The sequence below is a fragment of the Ctenocephalides felis genome, unplaced genomic scaffold, assembly GCF_003426905.1.
Source record: "Ctenocephalides felis isolate EL2017-DRISC unplaced genomic scaffold, ASM342690v1 CF-g0.4_SCAFFOLD_01501, whole genome shotgun sequence".
NCBI classification, from domain to species: domain Eukaryota; kingdom Metazoa; phylum Arthropoda; class Insecta; order Siphonaptera; family Pulicidae; genus Ctenocephalides; species Ctenocephalides felis.
In genome coordinates this window covers 861-22,170 of record NW_020537655.1, presented here as the reverse complement: position 1 = coordinate 22,170, position 21,310 = coordinate 861, and the positions used below count along the sequence as shown (strand labels likewise).

The window sequence follows — 21,310 nt, the reverse complement described above, 5'->3', positions numbered from 1 at the left end:
TTTTTTTGGTTTATTTACATAAATATAAAATATACAAAAGTCCTATATGGTAACAATGCTATTACATTGTTCTCTCTATGTCAGTACAACTAAAAATTATCTTATTTAGCATTCTAGGCCTTTAAAAATATACTCAGAATATAATCTTAAGAAAATACCACTTACAAATACTTTCCCAATTCTAAATCAATAATGAGATCGACTGCTCATAAATATCATAAATAATATTCACATTGTTATTAAATTAATATTTAATATCATATTTTATATTAAATATTTATAATATTTAGCACTTCGAACCATCACCAGTCGGTGTTAAATGTATCAGATCATTTTGATTTGCCCAAAGTTTAACTTTATTTTCTGTCCAAAAGCCGTCATGAAAAATTGTTGGAGTTATCCATTCATTATTGACGAAATTATTTTTATGGGGACTTTGGTAGCTTAGTACCTGGTTATTAAACATTTGACTATCTTGTTGAATATGACAATTATTGTAACTTATGGTGTTCTGATTCAAGAATATTGTTTTCATTAGAGGTTTAGGATTAAAGGAGTTTCCTTGAATGTTGTTGGTAATTACATTACTTACATCATTTGTTATGGGAGCTATAACATTACTCGGCATTTGCTGGAGAGGTACTTTTGGATGCACAACTAGGCTTGGTTTAGTGTTGACTGGTGTTTTGGAAACAAATTGCACATTGTTAGAATTAGGAAGTCGTACATTTGGATTACTTCTGTCAATTCCAGGTAAATTTACTTGATTTATAGGCTTACTAGAAGAGAAGTTTCCCGAGATATTATTTTGTGCTGATGGATTGTCATTAAATGTTTTTGAAGGAAAACGATTAATTTTTCCAGGTGATTTTGGCTTAGTTGGTTCACAGGGTTTTGTTTGAGGATTTCTATTTTCATTGCGAGATTCTCGAGTTTCAGTCTTTGTGGAATGATCACTAGGAAGGCCAATTGTGCAATTGTTTGTTTGTAAAGCCATTAAAACTTTATCAGAAATTACACCTCCAAAACTACACATCGTTTCCTTGAGAGCATTCAATACAGACATCTGCAACATGTGATATTGCTCAAGAGATATTCAAATATTATTGTAATACCTTCACATTCAGTCGACTTACTTTTCTCACCAAACTGTATGCAGTTCCTCTATCCATATGTGATAAATAGCAATAACCCACATTCTGTCTTTCTAAACGGTTAGAAAGCACAGTAATATTCACAAATGTAGAAACTCCTACTTCAAATAGTCCATCCTTCTCCACGGAAAAATCTAGATAATTCAGATATGGTATGCCATTAGGTAATAAAATGGTACATATTTTAAAATTACTTTTACAGTTTTAAATGTGTGTATACACACACACACACACACACACACACATATATATATATATATATATATATATATATATATAATGTTATTATTTAACTTTCAGTTCAATATTTTATTTTTTCGTGAAACAATGCCTTTAAAATTTGTATTGACACATACAGTGTCAAAATGTATATAATAAATAGTTAACCTTCTTATTTCGATTATTTGGCTGCAAATAAACATTTCATGAATATGTTTCAATGTATAACGAAAAATCTAAAGTTTATATACATTTTCATGGCTTTTGTTGCTTAAATTAAATCAAATAGGTATATCTATATAAAGAAACTTGCCAACATCTTGTTTGATCACTGTCCAACTCCAAGAATTATCCCATATTAAATTTCCTAGCTCAACTAATGTTTGCTGTAGTTTGTAACATTTTTTGTATTCTTCTGTTTCATCCATCTTCTTAATATGAAGCTCAATTAAAAATATGTGTAATGTGTAAACACTTAGTTAAATAAGAAATATATATAATATATAGCTTTCAGTTAACAATTAATTGAGAAACTTTATAGATTATTTGTACAAATATACAATTGATCAATTATGGTTCAGAACGTGTATTTATATTCGCCATTATTTTTCGCAATAACACATTTCGAATGTCATAACAAGCCTACGAAAAACAAATACGAGTAGATAATGGTGAAGTACGAGGTGAATAATAAGAGTGAAGTGGGAATCAGAACACCAAAAGTTCGTTTTGACTTCACTCCATATTCTCTTCTTTTATTATCTATGCCATAGATATACCATTCTTAGGTTTCAGTTCAAGATATTTCATATGACAACACTAAAAAAATGTAGCACTTAAATTTGTTTTAAAATTTTGAACATATTTTTTATATTTGATGAATGATTAAATTTAGAATATCTGAATTCATTAAATAAAATATGGGGCTATTATTCCTGTTATTTGAGGATTAAATTTTTTACTAACAAAAGTCGTTTTGTTTTATTACTGACCGCTGCCAACTTAATGCCGTCTGTATAGAAATGCGGAATGCTATGTTTTCTTAATTTAAGTCGGCCAACTGACAATTTTAATTTTGTGAGTACTTTAAATCGAAATTATCGTATATTTATTATCATTATTGTATTTATTTGTATTACAGTATTATATTTTTACATAAAATTGTAAATAACCTATCCGATGTGCTTTGTTAGCATATCGTTATCCATGTGGATGTTTTTCATTAATTGACACCGCTTAATCTTGCTTAGTTAATGCTTAAATAATTGATAAATTGAATAATAAAATTTATATCAATATAAGTGCTACTTCGCTTTTTTTGTTTTCGACCTCTACAAATTGTGTACTAAGTTTTTTTTATATAACCTATATTAGAATTCTTGAGTACCTCCTCTTAAAATGGAAGGATCTCAAGAAGTGGAGGCCCTTGCAGCAGAACTAGCTCGAGCTGTAGAATTGACAATGAATCCATCTGTATCACAAAATGATAGATTAGAAGCTTATAATGCTTGTGAAAGGTAAGAAAATCATTTATAAATTTGTCATTATTGTGCAATGTACATAAAGCAGTTGTTTATGTTAATATTTTAGATTCAAGGAAAGTTCACCACTTTGTGCTCAAGCTGGATTATATTTGGCTAGATCTTCTCAGTCAGATATTGTTTGTCATTTTGGTTTGCAACTAATGGAGCACACAGTTAAATATCGTTGGTTAAATATTTCACATCAAGAGAAGATTTTCATTAAGGTATTATCAAAATTTTCTTAAAATCCTTGATATCAAGTATGAGATATAAATAATAAATATTTTAGGACAGTGCAATGAAATTGCTTCATAATGGAATGGGGTCTTCTCCAGAACAATCTCATATAAGAGACGCATTGTCACGAATTATTGTTGAAATGGTTAAACGATTGTTGAAATGGTTAAACGAGAATGCCACAGCAATGGCCTACCTTATTAGCTGAATTATCCGATGCTTGCAGTCGTGGTGAAGTTCAAACTGAACTTGTTCTTCTTGTGTTTCTACGTCTGATAGAGGATGTAGCATTGCTTCAGGTAATATTATGAAGGCAGAATTCAATGATGGATTTGATTTAATTTTTTTGTTTTTACAGACCTTAGAATCCAGTCATAGAAGAAAGGATATTTATCAAGCTTTAACAAGTCATATGTCTGAAATTTTGATTTCTTTTTGAGATTAATAGATCATCATGTTACAACTTTTAGACAATTGAAGGAATCTAATAATCCAAGAGCGGATGCTCATAAGAGGGTTGTTCAAGTGAGTTTATGCAAAATATGATTTATGCTAAATCTTGTCAAATTAAATATCGGTTGATAGAATTAATTGTAACATGTTATCTTTTAGGTTGTTTTACTAACTTTGACAGGATTTGTTGAATGGGTGTCTGTTCAGCATATCATGGCTGGTGATGGCAGACTTTTACAAATACTTTGTGTATTACTTATTGTGCCTGAATTTCAAATGCCAGCTGCAGAATGTTTATTACAAATAGTTAATCGCAAGGGACAGGTACAATTATCATGTGTTTGTAAGCTTCAGCAACATGTTTTAATTCTTTTTAATTTTATAGATTAAAGAAAGAAAGCCATTGCTAATTTTATTTAGTGAAGAGGCAATGGGTTTTATATTTCAAGCAGCTGAAGCTGCAACGAGTAATTCTACAGAAGAGCAGCATTATGCCTTTTTAAAAAAATTAACACAGGTGTTAGGTGGACTAGGATCTCAATTAGGTGCACTTGGGGCAAAGAAGATGGTTCAATTATCAGACCTGCTAATTTTTCAACTTATTTAGAAGCTTTACTGAGGTTTACAAGTCATCCAAGTTTGACTTTAACACAGCTTGCCAATAATGTGTGGCTGGCATTATTGAAACATGATCATATCTCTAAAGAACCTACTTTTATGAGTTATATTCCGAAGTTAGTTGAATGTGTTGGACCAAAACTAATAAGGGTAAATAAGGCAGTCTAGAAATTTGTAGTTGCTTTTTCATTTTAGTGTTTTCTGATTAATTAATCCTTATTTATTATTATACTAATTATACCTATTATTTATTAATTTATTATATAATTTTTTTAATGTTTTGTTCTTCTTGATGCTGATAAAAAATTATTTATTTTATTTATATGACAAAAAGTTGGTATTTTACCTTTTTATACATTTTCTTCTAGGTGGTGTATCCAGTTGCTCGACCAATTAAAGGTGCAAATGATGCAACTACATATGCTAGTATGGACTATGATAGTGAAGAAGAATTTATATCATTTTTTAATCGCTGCAGGTCAGATATCTTAGATAGTTATCGACAGATAACTCTTATAGCTCCATCTGTTACTTATGGTTATGTAGAGCGCTGGTTGACGATTCGTTTACAGAAGTCTGTAACTGAAAATCACAGAACAGATGGAAATATTCTTGATCCTGTTTATATGGAATGGGACGCCCTTGCTCAAGCTTTGGACAGTATACTGAGCAGAATTTTGATGGTAAATGAGAGACCACCTGTAGCCAATGGATTAGCATTATTAGAACTGTGTTTAAGTTTTGAAACTTCAGATCCATTAATATTATCAACTCTTCTGTCTTGTATATCAGCCTTATTTGTGTTTCTCAGTATGTCATCATGCCAAATTACTGCTGGAAATTGTGTAGCTATGACTGGAGTATCATTACTTCCTAGAGTTCTTGACAAGATTTTTGCAGCTTTAGTTTTTAATGAACATGGCCAAACAACAGAGACCAGATCCAGAGCAGTGAAAAATGTTAGAAGGCATGCGGCCTCATTAATGGTCAAAATAGGCCACAAATATCCTCTGCTTTTGCTGCCTGTATTTGATCAGATAAACACCACAGTTCAAAGGCTTGCTCAAAATCCTGACCAGCTTAGTAAACTTGAGTTGATAACTATGCAGGAATCTCTTTTGCTAATATCTAATCATTTCTGTGATTATGAACGTCAGACAAAATTTATTTATGAGACAATGAGTCTAGGTCTTGCGCAATGGAATGTTATTGCACCTGTACTTAAATCAGCTTTTGATTTCATGGACTACATAGGCCTAAACAAACCTCCTGTGGAACCAAACTCAAATGATTTGTATGGGCAACAGAGAGGCAATATATTGCGTAGTGTACACACAGTTTTAGCTATTGTAAAACGCTGTTCTTGGCCCGATGATCCTGACAGGGCCTCAAGAGGTGGCTTTGTTGTTGGCTTTACAGAATCAGGAAATCCAATATGTAGGAATCCAGGGACTCCACATATTATTCCCTTATTGCCTCACATCTTATCATTACTTCGTATCTTAAATGAACTTTGGATACCACAAGCATTGGCCGCTTTGCCTGAAGGTTATCGTCTTGCTCATAGTATGTTGGAAAATGATAAAGCTAATTTATTGGGCACCGCATCACCGATAATAATTGATCCCATGGATCCAAATACACACAAAAATAATAGTTCCTTGGACCGAATGCAACAGTTTCTGTCATTAGTACATGATGGCTGTTACCATTTGATGGGTGCTGCAGGTCCTTCATTAGGCCGGCATTTATATGAATTACCAGGATTAGAACAAGCTTTAATAAATAGCATATTTTCAAATTTAGAACATATACCTGATTATAGACTGAGACCTATTATCAGAGTATTTCTTAGACCTTTTATCTATTCCTGCCCTACAGCATTTTATAATTCAGTTCTGCTACCAATTTTTGCTCATATTGCTCCTTTTATGTTAAATCGTTTGAATAATAGGTGGCAATATATCTCTTCATTATATGAATCTGGTAAGTTAGATGAGGATAGTAATGATACCCAAGAAGTGCTAGAAGACATGCTTAATCGTAATTTAACTAGAGAATATTTAGATGTACTGAAAGTTGCCTTGGTTGGTGGTACAATTATTTCTACTGATACCATTTCTTCTATGGAGCAAGATGATTCATCAATGGATACGCCTCAGGCAAACCTAACCAGAGCAGCCCAATCTGCTATTGCTTCGGATGTTATAAGTGATTTAGGAAACAAATTATTACGCTATGAGCATTGTTCAACACCACTGGTTCTCACTGTTCTTAGTGCTATTGCATGGAATGATAGTAATGCTAGTATGAAAGCCACATTGTTAACTGGACCCATTGTTAGATTTTTGGCATCTGAGCAAGTACTGAATACACAGATCGCAGGTCATATAATGAATGTTATTTTACAAGGATTACAGCTCCATGGACAGCATGATGCCAATCAAGGATCATTATTGACCTTAGGCGTGCAAATGTATGAAATTTTAAGACCCAAGTTTCCATTAATAATTGAAGTAATGCAACAAATTCCAAATGTTAATATGGCAGATTTACAAAAGTTTGATGAAAAAATTTCAACTGGTAGTACGAAAGGTAACAAAATTGATAAAGCTAAAAAGGACTTATTCAAGAAAATTACTAGTCAGGTAGGTGATGCAATATTAAACACTTAATTATATTTTACAGCCATGTTACATGTTTGTTCCTGTTTTATAGTTAATTGGGCGTAGTATTAGTGAGTTATTCAGAAAGGAAGTAAAAATTGCAAATCTCCCTTTACTCATTGTGCCAAAGCCAGAACAACAAGCTCTCGTTGACTCAACAAATGATGTTGGATTAATAAAACTGTTTGATCGAAAGTAAATTGTTATAAAAACATCTGAACACATAATCAATATCTATTGATTAAATTTTGTATGAATGAGACATTAGCATTTAAAGTATTTATCTCTAACGCATTTTCTACTTAATGTAGATAACTATTCTTTGGGAACCAAATCTATTGGTTACAATAAATATTTCTAAGTGTTGTCCATTTTTTATAAGATTTATATATTTATGAGATTAGGTGAATAATTGTATATATAAAAATGATTTTTCATTTTTTGTTAATTTTATTAAATTTGACTGTTTAATCTGTAATTTATATTTTGATTATTTTTATATGTACAGATAAATTGAATTAATTTATTATTAGGAGTATAAATCTTATAGTTATGTTTTCTTCGCATTCCAAAAATGCATTGTGACAATATATCAGTGAATTGTAAATATGTGAAATCAAATTATAGCAATCCGAATTAGCCAAAACTGTTACTTTGATATTTAATTGCATACAAACTATTTTAATAATTGCCATTTACGAAATAAAATTACTTATATTCTGAATAGTGTTTGGTATAATGATTTATTTGCTCTTAGAAATTGGAAAGATTTATTTAGGATTTGTTTCACTATAATCAGCAAATAATAAATCAGTTCACATTTTTATTCATATAAAATTTATTTGTAACATTAATTTTAATATACTAATAAGTATATGTAAACTTCTATAAGTAAGTTATGCCTGTTGATATCAACTGTAATTATTTAACCTCCATGACGACCAATGAGAGAATTACTTTGTTGAACTGGAACAAAATAATTTGAATTAAAAAGAATTGTTTTGTTATGTTTCTAACCATTTGTAATACAAACACACCTGGACATTGAGTGCAGCCTGTTGTATAGGCCGAAGATTGCTGTTGAACTGTAAAAAAAAAAATTGAAATAGCACAGATTTTGTTTGTTATGTTTCTAATCATTTGTAGTACTGAACATACCTGGGCATTGAGTGCATCCTGCTGAATAGGATGAAGTTTGCCGTAATTGTGCTAATGGAAAACAAATATGAGTTGAAATTAAAAGTTTCAAATAAAATATGTAAGATATTTATTACACGAACCGATATTTTCCGTTGGATTTGGCTTTGGAGGTACTACGGCAACTACATTCGATGTCGATCCAACATTTTGCGGCCTTGTGAATTGATTGTAATTTACTGGAATGGTCTTTGGGATATTGGATGAAACCAAGGAAGTTGACCAATCATAACTTGGCGCGTATGATGCAGGTACTTGTTGCGTAAGGGATTGCAAGACGGATGAATCAATCGAAGTTCCCGACAGCGTATTTGGAGAATAATTGGTTCCGAGCTGGGAAACATCGTATGTGAGGGTTTGCGAAGCTGTGGGCCACACTGTTTGAGTATGGCTTGGTAAAGTTGACACCACTTGACTAGGCAAAACTTGTTGAGTGAGCGATGCCAATTGCGAACTCTGACTACTGAATCCTAATTGACTATGGTCCACCGCTGGATATGTACTCGGTTGAGCAACAGTTTGATAATTTGGAGCGTACGTGTGACCTGTACTTAAGATATTAGATGCACTTCCCGTCGAAAAAGTTGGAAGAGTTAAAGTTTGACTAGTGGTTTGTGGAGTAAATGTTGACTGCAATAAACTGTTGTCATACTGTGCGGGCAAGTTTGAATATCCTGAAAGACCGCCGGTTAAGTGTTGTGGCTGCAGTGAGTTACTACTGTATTGGACGGTCGGCAGATTGAAAGCGTGCCCTGTAGTTCCGGTCGTGTACGCATTTTGCAGTAAGTTGTTAGTTGGTAAATTAGCGTAATTTCCTGTTTGAAGCCCATTCAGAGGCAATCCCCCAAAGGTCATTAAATTGGAAGTATAAGAAGGAAATTGGGTTAAAGCTCCGGAACTACCTAAATTTGTTGTTGCTAAATTCGATGTTCCAAAACCAGGCCAATAATTTGGCAAACTTCCACAAGGGCTAGGGCATGATGACCCACAACTGGTTGCACATCCCCCACCGAAGTATGGCTATAATTTCATTAATCAATTTTATTATCGGAATGGAACAGTTTGACATAGTAGATTTCAATATTAATTTCATATACATTCAATTATATTAATAAAAAATAATTATAATATGCTTTAGCTATATTTTTTAAACTGGATTAACAACTATATAATTTATTAAATATTAAAATTCGATACTTAAATACACTTACTTTTGGCTTCCCTTGTGATAAGCAAATCAAACCGGCAATTAAAAATAATTTAGACCACATTTTGATGATCTATGTTGTTCACTTACTGATTCAAACCAAACACTACGCACCCAATTTAGGAAAGGATCGACAGTCGATTTCCTAAAATAGATTAATTAGATTTTATAACAAAATTGCTAATTTTTTATTTGCCTTGACCTCTGATAACTTTGCGGCCTAATAAAATATGAAACACAGTGATTCTAAATCTATTCATATATAACTTATTTTAGAAAAATTCAAATAATATGTATTTTTTGCGTTTTTTCTTAAGTAGCTTATTTGATATGAAATAATATTTTATTATAATTATATTAAAATTAAAAAAAATTAAAGTACAAATTTCACTGAACTATACTATATTGCCCGACTTGATTAATGTCAGGATTATAAGGAATAAGTACAAGTTATTTTCGAAACTTGTTTTTAGGAAATTTTTATTTATGCACTTATTCATTCACGATATACTTTTCAAAATGTTGGAGATTAATTCATAAATGTAATGAATCAAATTTACTCATTAAATTCGATAATGATATTGAAGTGTCTTAAAGCGCGTTTGAAATTTTTAACATGTAAAATCTTCATGGCTGTCTTCATTCGATTGATATGATTATCGAACGAACTACATTTAATATTAACTGATATTATTTTGTTATGTAATAATCAGATTGTTTTGATTCACTTAGTTGAATACATGTGCATCATATGTGCATATTGTATCTGAATCATCAAAAGTTCAAATACTTTGACTTCGTTTCAAATTGTGCTTTGTAAATATTACTGATTTGCTTTTCTATTCATGAACATTTGATATTTACTGTTTTTATGTTATTTTTTATTTATTAAAACATCAGGTTTATCCATAGTTCATTCAATCGCGCATTTCGGTAACGTATCTTATCTTAGAGGCAATTCTTTCCCAAAACGCGCATTTTATTACGACATAGATTATATTTAAACTATTCGCTAACGCACAACAGTATATAACTTAATTTCTTTTTATATTTCTTGTTATTCTTTCGATCGAATTAATTTCTTAATTTAGAAATTAAAGATTAATGTGATTTGATTACATTTGATATTGCAGCTAAAGATTAATGTAGTAAAGTTCGCAAGAAACAGCCGATACTTTGTTGCTGAACTTTGTTCAGCCACCTATTTGAAATCTAAATCTAAGTTATTTGTAATATTTCAATTTCAATTCAACTAATAAAATAAAATTAGTGGCATTTTGCCTTAACGCATATGTCATGTAGAACTTGCCAAAAAAAACGTTAAAAACATAAAACATTTAATTTCTAAGAAACGTAATTTGCTGATACTTGAAAAATCAGCTCGATCTTCAATTGATATTTTTCCAATTATGATTGGCAAAATTGTAGTCGAAAAATATTACTCTTCTCGGCTAGTTCTAAAGACTTATATAATAAACACAAATTTTAACAGAAGCTTTTAAATTTTTTAATTTCGGTTCAGCAGTTTTCAAAATAAAGTGAACAAAAGGATTAATTTTGGCTCACATACACACACATTGGACATTCAAATTTTGGTTTCAAACGATTCAGAAAGACTCATACTTTCAGCAAAACATAAAATTGGCAATTCGAATTTTTTGGCGAAAACATAAAGTTGCGCTTCAGGAAGTTAATAACATTTTGGTAAATTTTTGTATATCCACATGAAAACCATAAAAAAATTATAGTAAATTATTTGTAACAAGCTTAAAAATGAAAGAATAATTTAAAAAACTATTAGTTTTTCCAACAAGTTTGTTTTATTCAATCAAATTAAATAATTATTTATAAAAAGTTGGTTTAAATATTGAAATATTATTTGACTTTTGTGGTTTTTATAGACAAAACGCTTCTCTGATAGAACTAATATTTTATATGAGAATGAATATAATAGAAATGATAGAAGTTCTATCATAGAACTAATATTTTATATTAACACTTTGGGGACGGCTGTCCACCTCAGTGGACAAACATACTCTGTGAGGCACATGCTATTTTATAAACAATGATTCAGTTTGCATCGAAAAGTTGAATAAATTACATATAGCAGTGATAAACAGTATTGTATTTTGAAAATAATTTAAAGTTATTTTAGTAGTATTTTTAGCCTTTTTCTTTGCTATATGTTTTTTTTAATATTTAAAACGACCGAGCGCTTTTAAATATGGCAAAACGACCGGTAAATTTTGTGAATTAAGCAGTAGTAAAGATGGGTTTCAAATAGACATTCATACAGACAAATTTTACGAAATTACCATTCGCACCGATGATAGTGATGAATGTGATGATGATATTATCCAACCAACAAAACGAAGAAAAAGTTTTATCGAATAAATGAAGAGCGGGAAGACATTAGCGAATGTGCCGATTCTCCTTCAATAATTGAGTTTGACATACATCGACAAACACCCCGACTACAAATACCAAGCAATATAAAACATCGAATAGATTATTTTACAAATGAATTATTAGACAATATAATAGAAAAAATAAACCATTATGGCAGCAAAAAATGACCAGTGGCATATTCTAAATGCGAGTGAAAGAAAAAGGGATTGTATTGTCTGTTCTGACAGAAAAGCACCAGGAGGAAGCAGGCGAACGGCTATGCATAATGGAAATTTTTTTGAACGTCACCATTCTTTATAAAATGATCAAAAGTAAATTAATATTATAAATGTATGTCCTCCAATGACCACAAATTTTTATCAAACAAATTGCATAACATACACAATGAAATCATGTTTACAGCCGGTAAAGTAGATTGTTTTGAAATCGGTGCCGTGCCGAAAGTGTTAAATTACTAAAAATTCGCCAAAAATTAGAACTAAAAAACTAAATCAAAATCAAAATAAAAAACGAAATAATGATTTACTTGACAAATCTTCTTGTAATAGTAGATAATAATCAGATATGGAATCGAATATGGTATAAAAAATAAGAATGTTGTGAAGCTATAGCAAAGGCAAAAATACAAAGTCTTTTATATATTGAAATAGATTTTTTTAAATTTTTGCGTCTTTAAAAGCAACTTATATCTACCGAATAACACACATTGACGTAGTGATCAATTCTAATATGTACATATATCAAAATTGTGATATTATGCATTAAGATGAGTTGTGAATCATAAATTTGTCGATGAATTGCATATCATATATATATTTTTCAGAATTTGCTTAGAGCCATTAGATAAAAACAAACCAGTTATTTTCCAGATCAAAAAAACCAGGCAATGACAACCGGTATTTTATGGTGTTCTCAGGAGACACCTATTTGCAACTTCTGCGTCTGTTCGACGTCAAGTTCTGACGATTGTTGTTTCTGATTTTAATTCTAAGATATCTACCACCTCCCACCAAAATTCTTGTGGTCTACCACGATCGTGAAGACTTGTTATTTGCGTTTACCTCAGTAGCGATTCTGTTTCGGTAACAAAAGAGTGCAAATAATAAAGATTCAGTGATTATTTACCCAGGCAGACTTAATCGGATTCACGAAGTAAAAAGACTTTTTATCAGGTTAGAATTTTTTTTTCAATGATAGGCAGCTATATTTTGATCAGTCAATTTTAATTAACATTATCAATTCTAACATTTTTTCAAAAACTGTGGTAAACGATTTTCTGTTGTGGCTAAATTTAAATTAACACTTTAATTTAGTATAATAGCAGCGTTTTGAAATTTCTTACTTTAGTCTATTTTATTTGAGAAATTTTTAATACGTGTAAACTACTAATTAATCAATGAGCTTTCAAATTATCATAACACATTGCCTATAAATATTTATTTATTTATTTTTGTTTAAATTCATTTAAGAATAAAATAAATAATGATAAATTTTAAATTTTATAACGGAAAATATATTACTTGATATAAGTGTGGTAACTACCAGAACAAACAAAGCATCTTTAAAATTAGCTATGTGGCATGTGGTCTCTAATTTTGTATTATGTTGGGATAATTGCTTCTAATTAACCAATTTTTATTTCCTGATTTTTAAAGATGATTAAATTCGATTCGATTGATTAAAATAATCAATATTATCATAGAATTAAAAAATATATTTAAAGTCATCATCCTATTAAATCATCTTTAAAATAAGCTGTGGCATGGAGTTTCTATTTTTGTATATCGTAGGAATAATTGCTTCTAATTAACTATTTTTTATTTCTTGATTTTTAAAGACGAATAAGTATCTCATCTATTGATTGAAATAATCACTATTAACATAAAATAAATATTTTTTGTTTAATTTTGATCAATAAAATAATAATGTTTTAAAAAATATGAGAAAAACATTTTATTAGTCACGGAAAGAATGATATATAAAACACTACGAAAAATAATAATAAAATTGATTTTTGTTAATTGTACTTTCATAATATAGTATTCAATAAATATTTTTCAATATCAGTTTCCGTTAACAATTTCAATTCGTTCTCGATAATTACTGTTATGTTTATTTTAAATCAAAGGTGTCAATATATCTATTAAATATTTTTATCATTTCAAAATAAGTATAAAAATAAATTTTTGATGGGAATTTCTGATATGACTAGTGCAACCACATATCGTCAAATTGCATAATGCAACAAATTAGCTGTGATACAACGAGTATGTTTACTTTCAAATGCACTCTACTGTAAATGTAAATGAATGATGTCTCGGTATTTATAAATAGATTATTTATGAGATATATTTTTAATTTGAAGTTAAAAATATGCTGCATTTATAAAAATATAAATAAAAAACTAGTGTGTATGGCATCGTGCCTTAAGCCAAATTCCTGGAACTTACCGTAACAAAATGTTCGAGGAATATTAAATGTTTTCAAATTATAAATATTGTAACATTGTCTAAAAAAATTGTCAAGCAATTATTTTGTAAACACAAGCAGAAAGTTCTTTGAATCATTCAAATCGGACGCTTAGTTCTATCAAAAATTACCATTTTTTGCACTTTTAGCTCTGTATCTTCGAAATGGCTGGACCTGCTTTTTCCAAAAACTAATCACCTCTTCTCCCGATCATTACAATTTGAATGTTTATATCATTCAAATCGGATACTCTGTTCTCTCAAAAACTCGATTTGTATTTTCTGCATTCTTTGCTTTTTATCTCCGTAACGGCTGGACCTGCCGTTGCCTAAAACTAATCAGCACATCTCCCTATCAATAGGAATCGAAAGTTTTTTAACCATTCAAATCGGTTGATCCGTGCGCCCGAAAACGTGGACGAAAAAATGCGAGCATACAAAACACACACGAACATACAAATGTTCAGAAACCTTCAAAACGTGAAGATATGCAAAAATTTTCATTTTCGATTATTGGCCCATTACTATAACTACCCTACGGAAAGTTAAAAAGATACGTAGATATAAAAGCTAGTGTGTAACCGGTTGTAAGCTTGCTGTGGTTTTGTATTAAGAGTTTGGTTTTTTAATCATGGGTTTCAAGTTCGATACCAAGCAGTAGTAATATTAATTTTCACTTGAAATCATATATCTAAATTGTGATTTCAAGTGAAAATAGTCTCCAAGAGTATTGTTAAAATTATATCTCATCACTAATTTAAAAAATCTAGCAATAAACACCACAATAATTTCTATTGATATTCAAGTATCTATACCTATGTAAAATGAAACAAAAAAGCTTTACGTTGTTTATAAAAAGATACTTCAAGAAAATGATGTGAAAAAAGTTTGCATTTATTGGGCATAGGAACTCGAAAAAACTATTAAAAAAACATAAAGATATATAAAAATTTTCATTTTCGTTTTTATGCAATTACTATAACTTGCCCTACGGGAAGTTTATATATTTACTTAATTATCACTATTAACAGTTTAGTTCAACAATATGAGATAGTGTCAAAGTACTTTAAAACTCAGTTTGCGGTCTACATATTTTTACAAATACTGGATCCCCCATATAGGGTAAAATTTCGGCAAAGTTGTTATTTTTTTTTATAAATATGATAATTTTTTTATTTTTTTTTTAAGCTATGACTAAACATATGTTGCATGCATACTTACTTTGTTCTCAATATTTCGAAGTGTTATGTCAAAAATGACCTTTTCTTTAATCACCTGCCATTATAAAACGTATTTCCTTACTACAGAGAATAGAAAGTTTCATCGCTTCATGACGAAGCAGTAATATTTAGCAACAATTCAATTACAAAACTAATTCATAATGAATGTTCAAAAACCTCAAAACCTCAAACTATAATAAAAATATATTGCGACCGTATGAGGAGGTATCATAGCAAAAATTTGAAGATGGCATGATTTTGATAGTATGATCTGATGGTCTGAATAATAATATGCTTAATTAAAACAATAAGTTTTGAATGGTTGAGAAAATATTAAAATTCTTGGGTAATGTCTTGAAAAAAATCCAACTTTTTAGTAATTTAAATATATCATGAGTTGTCGATATTCATACGTTTTTAACTCTATTTTCAGGATGTTTATCAAGGCGTTTATCACGGTTGGTTTGGCGTCGATGGTGTTGGCAAGGCCACAGGTAATCTTCATTCACTTTATTGCCATTAATTTGCTGTTATTAGTGTATAAAAATAATTGTGTAAAATAAATCGTTTATGGCATAATTAAATATTGATGTGAATCTTTTTATTTCTTTGATCTATGATGCCGTAAAATATAAAAACTTTATTGTTTTAAAAACTCTTAGAATCTGAACAATCTTGGTCATAAACATACAAATTTAATGAGCGGCTTGACAAGTGGTTAATTTTTATTGGAAAACCTATTTGATCGATCAAAGATCAAAGATTCATTAAGAACTAATATTCTGTTGGAAAATGTTAAAATTGCGAACTTCAATTATTTTTTGCTCCTAGCAACGTAGCCCTTTAACGTATTTTTTTATTATTAACATAAAAATTCAAAATTTTGATTATGTACAATATATTACACTTCTAAGGGTTTAAAACTAAGATCGCAATTTTAATATTAAATAATGTTATTGAGTTTACGAAACGGGTTTCAGATATTTCGTATTGGAATTTCCAAATGGGTTTATTTTGCATGCTTGACGACTTTAGTTTTTATAAAAATAATATGCTGATGACCTAGAACAAAATATATTTTTATAAAAGCTCCGTTGGTTAATTTGGTTTGAAACGATAACATATTATTTGTTAACAAAGAAACATAGTATAAATTATATATTAAAAACAAGCAATTCACTCATTTTAGTTGATATTGAATGATTTATCCAAAAATATTTAATATAAAATTTTATCGTACTATATTTTTTTTTACTTTTTACCTATTATAGTTATAGTTTATAAAATAAAAATATAATTTTCTTTGTAAAACTTTAAGTTCATGAAATATTGAATGCATATATAATTAAAATTTATTTATGTAATTCTAATTCGGGCTTTTGTTCGCAATTAACATTTTTTGCATAATTTCAGCAAACTCAAGACGTTCACATTCTAAATAAATATAAAGATATATTTTCTCTTTACTTTGCCTTTTTATAGTGTTATTCGATCAAGGCCGATAAATGCAAATGCAATTGCAATACATGCTTATAATATATATATATATATATATATATATATATATATATGTTATATATATATATATATATATATATTGTTATATATATATATATATATATATTGTTATATATATATATATATATATATATATATATGTGTGTGTGTATATACAATAGTACATATAAACACATATAATTTAATATATATAAGAAAAACACGTAGGTGGATTTGAATTCAAATCTATTCTAAATCTAATAAACTAGTCACGAATTTCTTTATGATCTCCAGAAATAGTTTTTTATCTCTAACACGATTTTGATATAAACAAATCATTGTTATACCGGTTTAAATTGAATAATTTTATTTTATTTCTTCTAGTCAACGTCAAGTTGAATTTATTTCTTATATTTTTTGTATTTTTTCGTGTATTTTTTGCACTATTATATATTATAATGTATTATGAAATGTATCTTAAAAAACTATTTTGAAAAGCCGAATTGTATGTAAATATGTAGAAATATTGCCAAAATTATAAATCTTAAAATTGAAACTTAAGTGAATTGGCCCAAGCCAATTTTATTTTTGATTCAATCGTTTTGATCCATCAGATTTTTCAACATTGATGTTTAACAAGATTGCTTTGATTAATTTATTGCATTAAATTGTGCAATGCTTGATTCAAAAATATTATCAAGATGCAATAAAATTTTTATTATTTTTTTTTCAATTTCGGAGTTTTATTATTGAAATGAAATCGAAGTTTTTTCCATCATGTCAATGTAGTATACAATGTCCCTTTTCGGCGGACTATTGTAAATTCATTAAATTTACTGAATGTCCTTTACTGGACAGTTGTAAAAAAAAGTTAATAAAAAAAAATCGGAGGTTTTAAGAAATATTAAAACTTGTTATCTTTGTTTTGTCTTTGTCTTTTATTATTGTTCACTAAATATTTTAGATATTTGTAAGAACTAAATTATTTTTAACTTGCAAATCTTTCCAGTTTATGGTGTTGGATCTTTGAAATTTTCCACGTTAAAGTACAATAAATTGAAGAGCATCTTAATTGTGTTTACGTATTATTGAATAAGATTATAATCGCTTTATAATTGCTACTTCGTCTAATATGCACTTTAATTACGATTCATATGTTAATTACAATATTACAAGCGTATGATTGCATAAACTTTTGTATTATTAACCCTTTCGACTCGGATACCGCCGCTCCGGCGGCAAATTTCATATAAATCTCGGAATTCGCGAATGGAAAGGGTTAACTTTCCATAGGGTAAGTTATAGTAATCGCAAGAAAATCGAAAATGAAAATTTTTATATATCTTTACGTTTCGAAGATTTCTGAATATTTTGGCATACCTTAGAAAAAATGGATGTATGTGTGTGTGTGTGCGGATACAAATTTTTGTCGACGATTTCGGGAACACCGATCAACCGATTTGAATAATTCAGAAAACTTTCGATTCGTATCGATAAGGAGAAGCAAAAAGTGCCAAAAACGGTAACCCAGTTTTTAAGAAAACGGAGCGTCGGATTTTAATAATACATAAAACATTTTACTTGTATTGACAAGTTGAAGATCTGATTAAATTTTTGGGAAGGCAGGTCCAGCGGTTACGGACTTTCAATAAAAATAAGTCAAAAAATGTCATTTGGCGGTCAAAAATATTTATTGGACATATGTACATCAAATTATCTGATATTTCATAGAGATTTTCATAATTTGTACACATTTTGTGTAAAATTTTTTGGATTTTGTACCAAGATTCTCACTTTTAAAATTCACGTATATTGTTCAAACAAATGTCCTCGACATTTTTGTCCAACCAATTTGGATAATTTAAAAAACTTTCGATTCGCATTGATAATGAGACTTGCTGATTAGTTTTTGCCGTTTTTACCATATGATGTGATAAATAAATTCGTAAGCAAATTGATGTTTACAGCTATATGCCTATATCATTATGCATTAAGTAATGAATCATGTAAAAATGTTTGCATTGAATAATATTATGTTTCAAATTATATTTAACTATATTGGCAGTAAACATGTCTATAAATTATACGATTATATCTGAAAATTATTTATAAATCTATATATCTTTTTTTGCAGTTTATAACATTTAAAGATGGTCGTGTGGGTGTGAACTTTGGCGGTTATCACGCGTCCGCCGGTCTGGGCGGTTTGTTGACCGGAGATTCAGCTCACGGCGGTCTTCAGGCTGAAGCAGGCACACCGTGGGGAGCACGAGCTGGTGCAGGACTCGGTGGGGATGCCAGTGGACAAGGTAATAATACTAAGACAAAAAATTATGATCTCAGGATAATTTTGATTGTCCTATCTAATAATCTATCTAATGAAATCTAACGATTAAATAAATGAGTGTTATAACTCATGAGTCGCATCATTTGTTAGTTTAGTAATAATTTTTAACAGTTTGCGACTAATTGTAAGATGTTACTGACTTACTTTGTAGTATATTATGGAAAATTCTTGTTCGTTGTTATTTCTATACATGAGATAGCCATGTTTGGCTGGTATGTTAAGATCGTACATCAACAACGACAGGTTATGGGTTCGATACCCGCCTTGGTCAGATTGACATCTAGCAGTGCTGATGAGAATAGATTCCTAATATGATATCAAGTTAAAATAATCTTTCAGACAAAAGAAAGAATAGTCAACCACTAAATATCTTCTAGAAATACTAAGTTGAGGAATGTGGGTACATCTTATAGCGTACATAGTTTCTATTGCTCTTCCAATATTAAAAAAGTAATAATAACTTTTCTATCTATCTGAAATAAATAAATTTAATAAAAAAATTAGTCGCATTAGTTGTTAGTTTAGTAATTATTATTTCAACAGTTTTCGATTAATTGTAAGATGTTACTCACTTACTGTGTTGTATATTATTACCATGAGCTAAGCATGGTTGCATTATAAGAAAGTAGATTAACAATCACTGGTTTTGGGTTCGATACCCTCCTTGGCCATATTGACATCGAGCAGTACTGATGAGAATAGATCCCTAATATGACATCAAGTAAAAGTAATCTTCTAGTTGCAATATATATTCACATTACTATTAAAAATACTGAGATTGTATTTGTTTGCGCCGCACCTGCGTAGGTTGTCGGACCTGAAAAAGGTTTGGTTTTCTACTCGGACAACATTTTTCAAACTTCTGAAATTAGGCAATTTCGACCCGATGCAGGCAATAATAGTTCTCTTCCATTCGATTCAATTCATTCAATTGTTTCATTCTGTTCCACTCAGTTGTTGCATTCAGGTCTATTCAGTTGCAATTACATTGTTAGTTCAGTAGTTCGTTCAATTCAGTGTTATCAGTTGTTTACATTGTGTGTCAAGTCGACCAGTTATTTTTTTTCTATTTATTGTTATCAGTGTGTTCGAATTAATTCTCAACATTACAACCCGACCACAATGATGTTTCCAGACCCAATCAAGTATACCGGCTTGGACTTCTAAACAGATAACATTTCTATTGAATATTAATATAGTTCTTATTTTTTTGATTTATATAAAATTTATATAGAATATATTTTAGTTTTATTGTATTCATTAGCGCTTATAAAGAAGCACTTCATTTTGAATTTATATTTCATTTTCAATTGGTTTTGTTTTCTGAATTCACTTTAATTTTCTATTCCTCGGAGTAGAAAATACTTCGAAAAGGGTTGCAAAACTCCCCAACCTCAACTGTATTTCTTTTATATAACCTCATCAAAGAAAGAATGGTCAATTACCAACGCTAAGAAACTTCTAGAAACGCTAAGTTAAGGAATGTGGGTACACCATTTAATTGCTGGTAAAGATTAAAAAGTAATAATAATATTCCTATCTAGGTTTAACAGCTCGCACATTTAAAGTTGGTTTGTTGTCCCTTCTATAACAAATTTTTAATTTTCCAAAAATAATGTACCTGCAGGCGCTATGTACGCCGAAGCACGATCTCCATGGGGCAGGGCCGGAGCAGGTCTTGGAGGCGATTTGGCAGCCGATGATGGCCAAGTGGAAACGCTATACCGCGCGGTTACAAATACTCCTACGCTAGGAGACATTAGTTAGCTTGCAATTGCTATATTATTTCCACGATAAATATATTATGATATTGTCACGATTTATATTAGAACGTAATTTGCACATATTGAATAATAGAATTATGACACATGGAGTACCAAAGAAAAGTCCCACGATGCAACTGTATACCAAATAATTCAAAATAATGTCGCCAAAGAATATCTAAATCCATTAATTTTTATCGAAAATATTTATAATTTATCATAAAAATCCGTTTTTTTTGCTAATCTTAATATGTAAATTAACCATTTTAAGATCGCAAATCATTGCAAATTAATTATGATTATAAGTCTGCAATGTATGAGGGTATAAGGCG

The 21,310-nt window shown here is 29.7% G+C and overlaps 3 protein-coding genes across 3 annotated transcripts; 2 read left to right on the top strand and 1 right to left on the bottom strand.

Annotated features, from left to right (window-relative positions):
• Positions 1–90: 90 nt before the first annotated feature.
• On the bottom strand, positions 91–1,985 carry LOC113372005 (putative uncharacterized protein DDB_G0282133). Its single transcript, XM_026612378.1, has 3 exons — positions 1,687–1,985; positions 1,137–1,288; positions 91–1,066 (listed from the first exon to the last, which is right to left on the bottom strand). Exons 1-3 carry the CDS (start codon positions 1,799–1,801, stop codon positions 287–289), a joined length of 1,047 nt encoding a protein of 348 aa, XP_026468163.1. The 5' UTR covers positions 1,802–1,985; the 3' UTR covers positions 91–286.
• Positions 1,986–2,239: 254 nt separating this feature from the next.
• LOC113372004 (exportin-5-like) lies at positions 2,240–7,236 on the top strand. The gene is given in 12 exon segments (XM_026612377.1): positions 2,240–2,450; positions 2,748–2,890; positions 2,964–3,120; positions 3,186–3,311; positions 3,313–3,432; positions 3,492–3,552; positions 3,555–3,658; positions 3,746–3,910; positions 3,972–4,134; positions 4,137–4,354; positions 4,573–6,852; positions 6,923–7,236. Coding segments are annotated over 11 exon segments (3,660 nt in total). The 5' UTR covers positions 2,240–2,450; positions 2,748–2,771; the 3' UTR covers positions 7,070–7,236.
• Positions 7,237–8,830: 1,594 nt separating this feature from the next.
• Positions 8,831–20,982, top strand: LOC113372003 (ESX-1 secretion-associated protein EspB-like). The gene is made up of 4 exons (XM_026612376.1): positions 8,831–8,849; positions 15,805–15,865; positions 19,003–19,177; positions 20,843–20,982. The coding sequence occupies exons 2-4, from the start codon at positions 15,806–15,808 to the stop codon at positions 20,980–20,982; spliced, it is 375 nt and encodes a 124-aa protein (XP_026468161.1). The 5' UTR covers positions 8,831–8,849; position 15,805.
• The last annotated feature ends 328 nt before the right edge of the window (positions 20,983–21,310 follow it).